Source organism: Episyrphus balteatus, chromosome 4 (genome assembly GCF_945859705.1).
Source record: "Episyrphus balteatus chromosome 4, idEpiBalt1.1, whole genome shotgun sequence".
Taxonomy (NCBI): domain Eukaryota; kingdom Metazoa; phylum Arthropoda; class Insecta; order Diptera; family Syrphidae; genus Episyrphus; species Episyrphus balteatus.
The window spans coordinates 71,223,773-71,236,141 of record NC_079137.1 but is presented as its reverse complement, the minus strand read 5'-3'; the positions used below and the strand labels follow the sequence as shown (position 1 = coordinate 71,236,141).

The following is a 12,369-nucleotide window of genomic DNA, read 5'->3' as shown; positions in this document are numbered from 1 at the left end:
TGAAAAAAAGTTGACTTAGCACTTTCAAGCCTTACAGCTCTGGATCACATCTAAGTGGAGGTGTGGAACTTGTTGGAATGATAAATAACGGTTCTTCGGTAGATGGTTCACTATGAAGGTTTACGATTTCTGAAAAATAAGTACTGTTAGAAGTGACATTTCTACAAGACCAAGTATTGGTTGATTTTTTACCAGGAAGCTTTGTTGTTATTTCAATGGGTTCTACAATGCCTTTGCAGAAGTAGGTGTTATCAATACACTGGCAGGTTTCTACACTACCTGATACATTTTGTTGGTAAACCGAGTGTGGCTGAAAACCGTTACTTTGTTAAAGAAAAGGTTTTGATAAAGGTTTTTAAGGCTTTTTCTTACCTTGACATATTTTTCATCGCTACTCATGCATGGACATTCATCAATCTCTACACAAGTATCCTTATCTCTCCACATTTTGTTGAGACCTGGACAATTAGGCTCTGTTTCATCGACACAGCCAGGTTTGCATAGGTCTCCAGGGTTGCAAAGACCACGTTTTGAAAGTTTCTAAAGGAAAAATTTGGTTGAAACTCCTTTAGCAAAGTTATCAAATGTTTAACTTACATGACCGAAATAGTGACAAGTGTGTTCGCAATGATTAGAACACTCCGACCAGACTTTTCCAGGAGGGCAGACGGCCACAGTGGTTGGTTCAGTTGTTTCAACTTTTTCTCCACACATCGGTTTAATAGCTTGAACACTTGCAATATGATCACAAACATGAAAGACCGGATTGAACATCATCGAAGGTCCACAAGTCTTCTCAACATAATCCCATGTTCCATCAAATTTGGGTAGACATTGCAAGAACTTGAAGCAATCTCCTGGATACTCCTTGTATTCTTCAATAGTTGCATTGCAAGCTTTTCCAAGGTCGATAAGTTTTGCCGGTGTTTGTGGTTCGGTAAGAACTTCTTCGATTTCTTCCGATCCACATCGACAGAAGACCCTAATTTCATAATCATGACAATTTCCATTGCAAACTAGACCATCTTCCAAAGTACAATAAACATTTTCATCCATAAGTTCAGCTTTTTCATGTGAATCCACAACTCTACACTCGATTTTTTTCATAAATTTCTTCTCACAAGTTCCATAAATAATTTCAAAACGATCATATTTTGGTAACTTTTCTTCATCATTCAGCTTCAAATTTCTTTCATTATTATTCGAATTTTCATCATTATTGATCCATCTTGTCCATCCAGAAATACATTTCGACTCTTCCTGCGTTTGTTGTGGAATCACAGTTGAACTAGCAATTTCAATCAATGATGATTGAGTAGTAGTCAATTGTTTAGCACACGGTACTCCACTGCATACTTCTTTCTTTTTTGTACAACGACAAGTTTGACAATCATCGACAAATGTTACATCACCTTCATAAAATGTCTTGCCATCCTTCAACATACAAACCGGTTTGCATTCTGACTTTGGTACACATTTGGTAAAAGAGTCATTCAAATATATCATACCCTCATCGCAAGGCTTAATTTGACAGCCTTCGATGCAATTCTCATTCAAACACATGCGGTCGGTGATGCCTTGATCTAGAAAATTGTCACAAGTTTCCACAGCACAGGCGGGTGTACATGGTTTGTATTCGGAACAGTGGGGGTCACATTGCATTGCTGTTGGTAGAGTTGGTTGGTAGTGGTAGTTATGGTGGTAATAGAAAATATAGAGAAATTGAAATTAGAAAACTAGAAATCATCTGAAAATGGTCATATAGTCGAATGGTAAAAGATGGTTAAAGTGTTTTTAAAGGAGAATTTCACAAAGAAGAAGATTTTTTAATAAGACCTTTTTGAACAAATTACACCTGAAAGTATTGGAACTTATCTAAATGTCTTAAGAAAATCAATAGGTTAATGGATATAACATTTTGTCAAAATCAGTCCAAGTAAGTTCATGGAAGGGCCTAGTGATCTATCATGTTCAACTTTCCTGTTGAAGAAGAATGGCACCTAATTCCTTAGGAGAATCCTACGAGCTTAAATGGAAATCTTCTTCCAATGACTTTGAGACCTTAATGGTTCTTCAAAAGTGGAGCTTCACATTCTTCCGAACCGAAAAGGGATCTCATAAATTGGGATTTTCATGGAACAGCATTGGAGGACCTACGCTTTTTTCCGAAACCGAATCTGAAATATGAAATTGCACTTTCGCATGATTCTCGAGATGAAAGGTGCTTTAGGTACATGACTTGAGAGTTTTTTGGAGACCTTCCCAATTTTGCAAGAAAAATACCAAACTCATGACAATAAATATTTTCACATGGAATAGTGATGGGGTATGGGACCCCTTTTCTTCCGAACAAGTTATAAATGAAAAAGCAATGGGAGGCCTATCTCCCGAAAGAGATGTAATGCCCATTGGGGGACCTATACTTTTTGCCCAAACGCGAACGGAAAAGACGATATGCACCTTCTTATTATAAGAGATTCAAGTGGAGACTTTGCCACTTCTTTTCGACAGAAAATATATTCTTGAAAGAAAAAAATTATTTGCATATGATTTCAAACTTAGACTTCCAGAACTACTATTTCACAAAGGAATGAACACGAAAATGACTGTACAACATTTAGCTACATTTAAAAAAAAAAACTTTCTCTATGAAATAGGTCTCCAAAAATATTTTAAAATTGGAAAAAAATGTCTCTCCTACTCAGTTTTGTACTTGTACAAAAAAGATCCATTGAAAGCAAGTCAAATTTAAACTAAAAGAATTACTCTCCAAAAAGAATTTAAGTTGGGAAAACCCTATTAGCATCTATTTAATTTTACTCCCTAGAAGTAGTAGCTGATTCTTGAAATAGCTATTTTGTCCATTTAAAGAAAAAACCTTTCACTATCGAATAAGTCTCCAAAAAATCTCTCACATAGCTTAATACTGCTATATTCAGTCGCCAAACAAGTCAAATTGAAACAATACGAAGAAGTCTCCAAAAAAAATCTCAACACTAGAAAACTGGTTTAGCATCTACCACTTAGCATTTCACTGATATAAATTCAGTCGCTACACAAGCTACTTTGACGACAATAAATTGAGAAGAATGGAATAAGTCTCCAAAAAGTTCCCAAATTGGAAAAATTATATTGACATCTCTCCATCGTTGCAAGAATCTACTGGTCAGTGAAATAATTTGCCCATATTTCCTTCATTTACCACGTCAACATGGCTTTATTTCAACAACGCTTTATTTCGAAAGCAAAACGTTGTTTTCGTCTGTTTTATAAATTTAAAAAAAAAATTGTTTAAGTTTAATTCAAACGCCCATTTAAACGCTTCTTATTTTAGACTTTCATGTGAATAGAATAGCAGAATACGGCCTTAAGTCTTCCAGAAACCTTAAATTTGGAAAAAATGGTTTAGAATCTCCGTCTTAGCCAGACAAGACAAGATCCTTCGATTTCAAATCGAATCGAAATAAAATGAATAAGTCTCCAAAACGGAAAAATTGCATTGGTATCATATTTTCCATAATTTCAAGAAGCAGCTGATTTTTCATTATGGAATAAGACTTATACATCAAGTAACCAGACAGGCTCCTTTGAAAGCATATCAAATTGAACAGAAAATATTAAATAAGTCTCCAAAACGTCTTCAAATTATAAAAAATGCATTGGTATCTCATATTTTCCTTAATTGCAAGAAGCAGCTGTTCCATGAAATATTTTCCCCATGTTAAAGACAAAAACTTTTATCATGGAATAAGTCTCCAAATTGAAAAAAAAAATCCTGGTAATTAATAGTACCTACCTATGTATTTTAAGGTGCGCGCTTAGAATGATTTATATTCTTTTTTATTTGAATTTGGAGATTTAAAAGCATCTCACCAATATGCAAAACACCCTTAAAAAAGAAAATAAAATTTAAAGAAAAAATACCCCATCTCGTACAGTTTAACCAAAAATATGTTAACCATTGTAAAATTCACCTTATTCTTATACTTACGACAAAAGTGTTGTGTACGCCAACGAATGTTGATCCCCTTGGCCGAACACGAATGAGCATATGCAGCGATTGCCGTACACAAACATTCACAATCACCTCCCTGGTCACAAGCGCACGTATCGAAGATGCAACGTTTCAGATACTTTTCGACAGGAACCTCAGAATGACATTCCTAAAAACACATACAAAAAGACAGAGAAACATAGAGATGGGAGTTTTCAAAATGGTTCAACGAAAAATGATAGGTAATGTAATTTGCAATCGAATTTTCACTTTCCACACAAAATTCTCTGTCAATATGCATGCAAAGCGAACAGAGTGTGTATATGTTCATACCTTAAACATTGATGACTTGAGAATACCACATTTAAGTTGAGCCCACGTCTCTCTTTGCGGATGTTCTTTGCAAGCGTCGATTTGTTGAATTGGTGCTACACAAAACTCTTGCATCTTCCATGAATGCCCAAATAGAAATGGACTTGTTTCTAGGCCTTGGGATGGTGTTTTCATGTCATCGTTGGCATTGTCATTGTAATTGCCACATAGGCCATTAACTCTACCCTTCCAATCTTTGCCAAGTTTAACATAGACGCGAGTACCTTCGTCCCATTTGATTTGAAGTTTTAGTGGAATTATTTCGATAACAGTGAATAGACCGGCTTTGTAGATGTTGTATGAGTGTCCTTTGCTGCCAAGTTCTTCACGAAGTTCTGAGATTAATTTCGAATTTAATGATTTAAAGAATGAGTGGAGAGATTTGAAGGCACTTACTGTCTATTGAAGATTTACTTTGATCATCCAAGTATGACGAATCCGCTGACAATGTTATCGAATCATTTATACTACCGTCTAAAGTAACTTGCAATGATTTCGAGCATGTAACTCCCAAAGTGCCACAGAGGACATTTTGTATTGTAATCGAGTATGAATCACCGTTAGCAGCAACACCCTTTGACAAGATATAATCACAGGCTCCTTGAAAATCAAACTCATGGTTATCGAATGTGGTGAAATGTGAATCACCCCAAACACTGCAGGTGCGTTCACATTCGTTTGTTGTACACTTCCAATTGCCAGATTGACACAAACTAAAAGGAAGGGTTTTCAAATGAAATTGTGGAGAGTTTAGAAATTCATACAAAAACTCCTACCAAATGTTACAATCTTCAGTTATTTTATCACCGCCTGAGTAACTTTTACCACCATGATGGCATGGGCAGTCATCGGCTTTTAGACATTCTTTTGTTGTAGTATCATAGACGAAACCTTCCATGCAAGCACAGCCTGGTGTACAGTCTTCTAAATCTTCAACGTAGGTGTCCATATTTTTGCAGGTTTTTGGTTCGGTTGGTACACATTTGGAAAATTCAGCATTGGGCTTGTTGGCACATTGACTTTTTAGTTCGGAGGAAGGTGGGTATTTTTCGCTATCACCAGCTTCAGCCATGTCACAGTTCCAAAGACCTCCTTCACAAGTGCTAAATGAACGGAAGGAGAAATATTTTTATATCAAATGGGCTAAAGCTATGGAACCCTAAAATGCTTTTATAGTGTGGTTATAAGAATTAAGTCGAATAGAATTTTGGCTTGTGTTTAAATTTGAACGGCTTCAAACTAATTTTAATTTCTTTCTAGATTTGAAAAAGTCTCCAAAGGCGTAGAATTAGATTTTTGCAACTTTCTGTGGAATTTTAAGAATTTTTTTTAGACCTATTAAAAAATTGTAGAGATTGATTGGATGCATCTTTACAAAAAATAAAAACTTTTTGTTAAAGCTTTCAGAACTATGAGAGTATATAGGTAAAGCACAAACATCAATAGATTTTCTTGTTAACAATTCATATGGGTTTTTATAATCATAGTTTTTGAAGAAACTGGATTGGAGAGTCTTTTATTTCAGGTTTAAGGCTGTTAAAAAGCTTTTGAAACTCATTTTTACCTTAAAATATCCAGTAAAGATCCAAATTCTTACATGGAGAGATTAAAAAATGTTTAAAATACCAAAATAATTCAGTGGAGACTTGTTCCGTTTTAAGTCTTTAGTAAAAATAGAATGCAGGCTTTCTGTCCAAAACTTATAAAAGTTTATTTTGGAGACTTAGACTGTAGTTTAAAAAGAGGTTTTAGCGAAAGGAAATATTCGCTAAAGATCCAAAAACTGACGTGAGTATATTGAAACTACTGAAAAATATCAAAACAATTCAGTGGAGACTAGTTCCATTTTAGTTCCATATATTGGAGACTCAAACTACAGTGGACAATAGGTTTCAGAATGTATAAAGGATGTTTTAATTTAAGATTCAAAGACTAACATGGAGAGATTAAATCTGTGGCATGCAAAAGATCTAACTAATTCAGTGGAGACTAGTTCCATTTTAAGACTTTACTGATATGGAATGCATTTTTCTTAAAAATGTTTGTAGCAGAACTCAAGCTGCATTGAAAAAGAGAAGCCAGGGAAAGGAAATATTCACTAAAGATCCAAAAACTGTGGTGTAGAGATTTAAAGATTGAATATGCTGCAAAATATCCAAACACTAGCTGAATTTTGGGTCTAATGATATGGAAAGTTTTTACCTTAACTCCAATGAATGCAGTGGAGACTTAAATTACATTAAAGGTTATGTTCCTGGCTAAGGAAAACTTCGCAAATGACCCTAAATATGAAGTGGAAAGATTAACATAAAAGCATTTAATTTTAATTTTTAAAATTTAAATAAACAATTCAATGAGTACTGGTTGTGTTTTGGAAATTGAAGTGAGGACTTTAACTACTACATAGACAAGGCTCCAAGGTAAGGCCAAATTCACCTTAAAATCAAAAAAACTGTTGCATTTAATTGATTTATTTTGGAAAAAGACCCAAACCATTTAGTGGAGACTTGATCCATTATTAATGATTTGGAGTACAATCTTCAATAAAACAGTTAAAAAAATTAGTGTGGAGACTTAAATGATTTGAAGTGTATAGTTTCTAGACTAAAATTTTGTACAATTACGATTTTGGAGAGATTTTATTATTTAAGCTTTTTTTTCGCTCGAACTACATTTCATCCTAAAAAACTTATTAAAATATATCTATGTTGATTCTCTTCAAACCTTTTAAAAAGGTCGTTGGAGTGTTTTAATTTTTTGAAATGTTTGATATTTTTTCAAGGTTTTAGCATTTCAAAAAAAAAATCTCAAAATCTCATGGAACTAAAATAATTTTGTATAACCAAAAAAGTGTAGAGATTTTCACTTTTGAATCTTAAATCAAATATAAAGCAAACTATTTCTTACCAAAGTTCCAAAAACTGTCTTCCAGGACGAACTTCCTTATAACCAGTGTTAAATGTCATTCCATCATATACACATGGACAATCCTTAGCCGGAACACATTCATTCTTTTCATTAAGATATTCTCCCTTTGGACAACGACATCCTTCAATGCAATGCTTTTGACAAGTATTTTTCGTAGCAACATCATCACAAGTCCTCGTACAACTATCACCACATTCTTCATAAACTTGTCCAACTGGACATTGTATAGCACACTCCTTCACAGTATATCTCCAACCAGTTTTAATACCCTGTCTAGTACATTCTGTAGCATAAGCTGACAAAATTGGACAGAAACACTTGGAAGGATCCTCCTTACAAGCACACGTATCATAAATACAATTTTCATAATATGTCTCCGGTTCGACAGACCATTGACAATCAAGGAATATATCATCTGTTAACCAGGCGCAATGTTTTTCAGCAACTTCTCGCATATGAGGATTTGCCGTGCAAGGATGTGGACCAGGTTCATCTACAGTTTGATCATCACAAGTGTCCTTAGTTCTCCATTTATTGGCAAATGGTTCAACTGCTGTTTCAATATCTCCTTCGGGTGTCAAGAAATCATCTTGAGTTTTTGAGTTAAAGGTTCCACAAAGACCAGATGTCTTTTCACGTAAACTTGGTGGAGCATCAATATAAACTTGATTCTGTCCATCCCACCAAACTGATATTCCATCAGTAAAGTCTACAGTGATAAATGTCGAACTTGCTTGTCGAATAAGTATTTGATCATTTCCAGTGATTTTTGGGAATTTCAAGACCTCTTTGTCATTCACATGAGTCACAAGATTCTGACCAAGTTTTATTGTGGTCTTAACTCCATTGATATCTGAGATAATTGTCAATGACTTTGTACAAGATGGTGTTTCCAATGAATTTGCTGCTGGATTGTCAGAAATAGCTCCATCGCATGGAACATTCTCAGCTTCAACGGTGATATTGTCAGTCTTGAGCATGTAGTAGGAGCATTTTCCCATAAAATCGAATTTCTTTCCATCGAAAGTGGTGTAATGGGGGTCTCCAACGGCCGAACAACGGGCTCCACAATTTTCATCGGTGCACTTCCAGACGCCATTTTCACACGAGCAAGTGTTACAGTCTTTTGTGATAGTACTTCCAGCTTTGAATTCCTTATTTCGCATCGTGCAAGGACAAAGTTCTGGAGAGATACAAGAGTCCTTGTATTGAACAGTGCCTTCTGGACAGAAACAACCCTCATTGCATTTGTCTTTGTTTGGAATAACATCGGAACCGCAAGTTGGTTCAAGATTGGGACCACAAGGTTGATAGATACGACCGAAACTGCATTGGATAGCTAGAAATGAAACCTTTTTAGGACCAGTATCAGAGTTATACGAAAGCTTTTAAAGACTTACGACAAATTTGGAGATCTCTCCAACCATGTTCAAGCTTGATACCTCGGAACTCACACTCTTTAGCTAACATGGCTACAGAGTCACAATTACACATTTCAGGATGATCCTTGTTGGCACAGTTACAATAGTCATTAACACATGACTTCATCAGGGCGTTCATGTTAAATGGCTACAAATTAAAAAAAAAAGTCTCCACTATTGGACCCTCCTTTTCCCAAAAAATCCAAGACCCTTACCTTAACACATTCAGTCAATTTAGAATTCTCTAGCAACTGTTCGCAAACTTCGATAGCTTTTAATCGATCTTTCTGGTCACACTGTTTAGTGAAATCAACCTCACCACTATTGTCCATAATGCACAAAGTCGAATCGTCACTTTCTTTCCATGAATCAGCAAAAGCCTTGCTGGTTTTTAGAAGAACTCCATCCTTTGAGATGAAATCATTGCGATGATCACCATCGAATGAGCCACACATTCCTCCAGTACGATTCCAGAGACCTGGTGTAGCTTGCATGGCAATGTACTGAGCCTTATCCCATAACAAGGTCATACCAACAGGGTCCAAATCAATTCGAAGATGTTGTGCTACAGGTAAGACTTTCATTCCTTTCACTTGAACTGGGATAGGGAGATTCTTTTGGGGAGTTGACAATTTTACAGTTCCATCTGGTGGGAGAAAAATAAGTTTCGGTTTTCAGACCTCTAAAATTTTAAGACTTACTTGAGTTTTCGAAAGTATATTCAACTGATTGCCAATATATTTTTAGTGAATGTGGACAGTTGTAGCCGGATCCGTAGGGACATGCTTTCAGGATGATGTCAAAAGTGCCATCAATTTTATCCGAGACCAATGTGTGTGAACATGATAGAGGAGCTCTATAAAAACAGTAAGAATGAGGGACTCAAAAATCTTGAAATAAACATTTGCAGACTTACTTAAAAATGGTTCCATCAAAAGTTTTCAAATTTATTCCAGACCATGTAGCGCATAGAGCTGGCTTTGGAGATCTATCAATAATCATGTTCAAATCTTCCTCAAAGTACAATGAGTAAATACTTGGTGCTTCAATATATTCTTCAGATGAAGAGAAAAATTCCTTAAAACGAGTAAAAGGTTTTATGTTACAAAAAAAAAAAAAAAAGAATTTTGAAATATTCAGAGCTATGAACTTACGCTGTATTTTTTATGCTCCTTCCATGTGGGTACAAACTCAAGACTGGTTTTCACCTCACTGCTTGAGTTATGGTCTTCCTTGTAGTTGTAGTATCCCTTGCCAGGAACAACTTGTAAGCTGCTAGTCTTTTTGCTTGAAACAACCTTGTAACCTTTGGCTATAAAAACAATTATAATTATCTCAGCAATTATTCATAGAAAAGTCAGAAAAAATATTTGATCTTATTTGAAATAATTGTTATTTGAAATTTTTTCTTTGCAATATGTTCCCAGTCTTTAGACAGAATATTTAAAAATGGAGGACATATCCAAGCCTTGTGCACAAATTGTGCACAATTAATGAATTTGTCAACAATTATCCAAATCTTAGGAATTTCAAATTATTGAAGTGAAAACTTCTTTAGTATCGTAGTGATTTGAAACATGATGAAACGAAAAAGCGATTCGAAAAATCAATTGATCATAACTTTTTTGTTTTAATAGATAGATGAATGAAATTTATACAGTAGATAGGTAATCAAATAAATTATAATTGTGCAAAATTTCAATTCATTTCATATTCAAAATTCTGAGATAACGGTGAAAAGATGTTCTTTTTCTATACACGTTATATCTTTTGATCTAGAGCACATAACAAATTTATTTAACTTTAATATGCTGATAATATTACCTTTCATTTAATATATCACACATAACGGTACGTGCTCTACAAGTTATATAATCTTTAATTGAAAAAACTTGAAAAATACCTCAAAACACCTGTGAAGGTTTGTTGCCGATGACCAGCCAGCAGTAGAGGAAGTACCGTAATCTCAGTTTGAAATTTCCACATGGTTGGCTTTAAAAAATTCTTACTTTTTTTGTAGGCATGGTAGAAATATGATTGAAGCGTCATATAAAAGGTGAAATAATAATCATATAAAATTTATTATAGGTTGTCTTTTAAAAAATGGATTTAATGGCGTTAGAAGAGAAAAGAGATTTATTGTTTTGTTTTTTTTTTTATGAAAACTACTTGGGTTAAAAAAATTCTGGATTTTTTTTTTTTGTAGATGTTGTATAGACATGGTCGATTTAAATATTTTGAACTGAAACAATAAGCTTTCAGATGGTTTAAAATTTATTGAGGTTGTCATATAAAAAAAGTGATGGAATAAATTATTTTTAAGGTTTCACTTCAACCACGTGTGAATTACACACATGATTGTTTTTTTATATTATGTATTATAATTCCATAAATTTGAAATTGATTTTTACAATTTCTGACTTTATCATAATCTTCAGATTTTAATAAAAGTGTCTTTAAAGAAGCTTGCGTTCTTTCCAACAAATTTTTTTTTATTTTTTTTTTATTTGATTTTTTGTTTTACTTTTATTTTAGCTACTTAACCGAAAAATTTTTCATTTGATAAATCTCTCTTGAAAATTGAAAATTATTGCCAAGAGAATCAACTAGCTTGTGGTTTTGATTGTTGTGGTTGTTGATTAATTACACTGGTCAACAAGGTTTTTGTTACAGAAACCAAAATATATTTTTCTAAAAGTTTTTTGTGTGCTGAGCTCGAATCCGAAAATAGAAAAATTCTATCACATCAAGTTTTTGATATATTCCCAATAGAAAAACAAAGTTTTCGAGGTTGTTTCTTAGCGTTTGGTTTAAATTAAATTTGTAGCTTTTTTAAAAGAACTTTCTAAATCCATTTAAATCTTTTTAATATCAGTTTTGTCTTCAAGAAATCTGAAGTTGAAATCAACGTTTTTGGTATAATCTCAAGTTCATTTGCTTTTAATATAGCAAATCTCAAAAAATTCCTTACCATTTACATTCTTGTAAGTTTTTAGATTGTTTTTTTTTTTTTTTTTTCAAGAAAAAAAGTTATAATTTTCTGACTAGTAAATTTTTAGTACAACCCTGATGCGATCACGGTTTGCTTTATTCACCAATTTCGCTGATAAAAAAAACTTACGGGATTGTAAGTGGAATGTTGTGTCAAAATTTGAAAACGATTGGTAAAGAACTTTTTTCTAGTGTAGACCTGTATGTAACAGAAAAGGTAGGTATTAAAAATAAAATACTACAGAATTTTTAACCTTGTGATTAAAAAACAAATGATTCAAGGATTTTCAAAATTTTGTTTTCTACAATTTCATTCAAGCTGAAAACGATTGAAAAACAAATTTAATAGTGAAGATAACCAAAGCATAATTTCGTAACTGGGCGAGCAGCTACAATTTTTTTTTATTTTCTAACGCCACCAATTAAATTTTGTTTAAATCAATTTAAAAGAAAATTGGTCTCAAACGATGGAAAATTTTCCCTCACATGCATATAATTTTTGTCCTTGAACCATCTAGATATTAGTTCATGAAGAAAATTAGGTAAAATTTTAGAAAAAAGATGGTTTTTGTTTTTACAAAAATTTTAAGAAACATTACCTCTACCCTTATTCCGAATTTTTTTTAAGTTTTGTTACTTCACTTTTTAATTTTTTACAATTTT

At 33.6% G+C, this 12,369-nt stretch overlaps 1 protein-coding gene across 1 annotated transcript in view; it reads right to left on the bottom strand.

Annotated features, from left to right (window-relative positions):
• LOC129917946 (hemocytin) overlaps nucleotides 1-12,369 on the bottom strand; it is a 43,031-nt gene that overhangs the window by 17,698 nt on the left and 12,964 nt on the right. The window contains exons 9-22 of the mRNA XM_055998196.1: nucleotides 9,870-10,027; nucleotides 9,632-9,792; nucleotides 9,417-9,571; nucleotides 8,931-9,361; nucleotides 8,695-8,863; nucleotides 7,274-8,633; nucleotides 5,143-5,469; nucleotides 4,763-5,079; nucleotides 4,328-4,701; nucleotides 3,992-4,163; nucleotides 598-1,664; nucleotides 373-540; nucleotides 193-310; nucleotides 36-129 (exon numbers count right to left, since the gene is read on the bottom strand). Of these exons, the coding sequence (XP_055854171.1) occupies nucleotides 36-129; nucleotides 193-310; nucleotides 373-540; nucleotides 598-1,664; nucleotides 3,992-4,163; nucleotides 4,328-4,701; nucleotides 4,763-5,079; nucleotides 5,143-5,469; nucleotides 7,274-8,633; nucleotides 8,695-8,863; nucleotides 8,931-9,361; nucleotides 9,417-9,571; nucleotides 9,632-9,792; nucleotides 9,870-10,027 (5,071 nt within the window). The remainder of the gene's footprint in view (nucleotides 1-35; nucleotides 130-192; nucleotides 311-372; nucleotides 541-597; nucleotides 1,665-3,991; nucleotides 4,164-4,327; nucleotides 4,702-4,762; nucleotides 5,080-5,142; nucleotides 5,470-7,273; nucleotides 8,634-8,694; nucleotides 8,864-8,930; nucleotides 9,362-9,416; nucleotides 9,572-9,631; nucleotides 9,793-9,869; nucleotides 10,028-12,369) is intronic.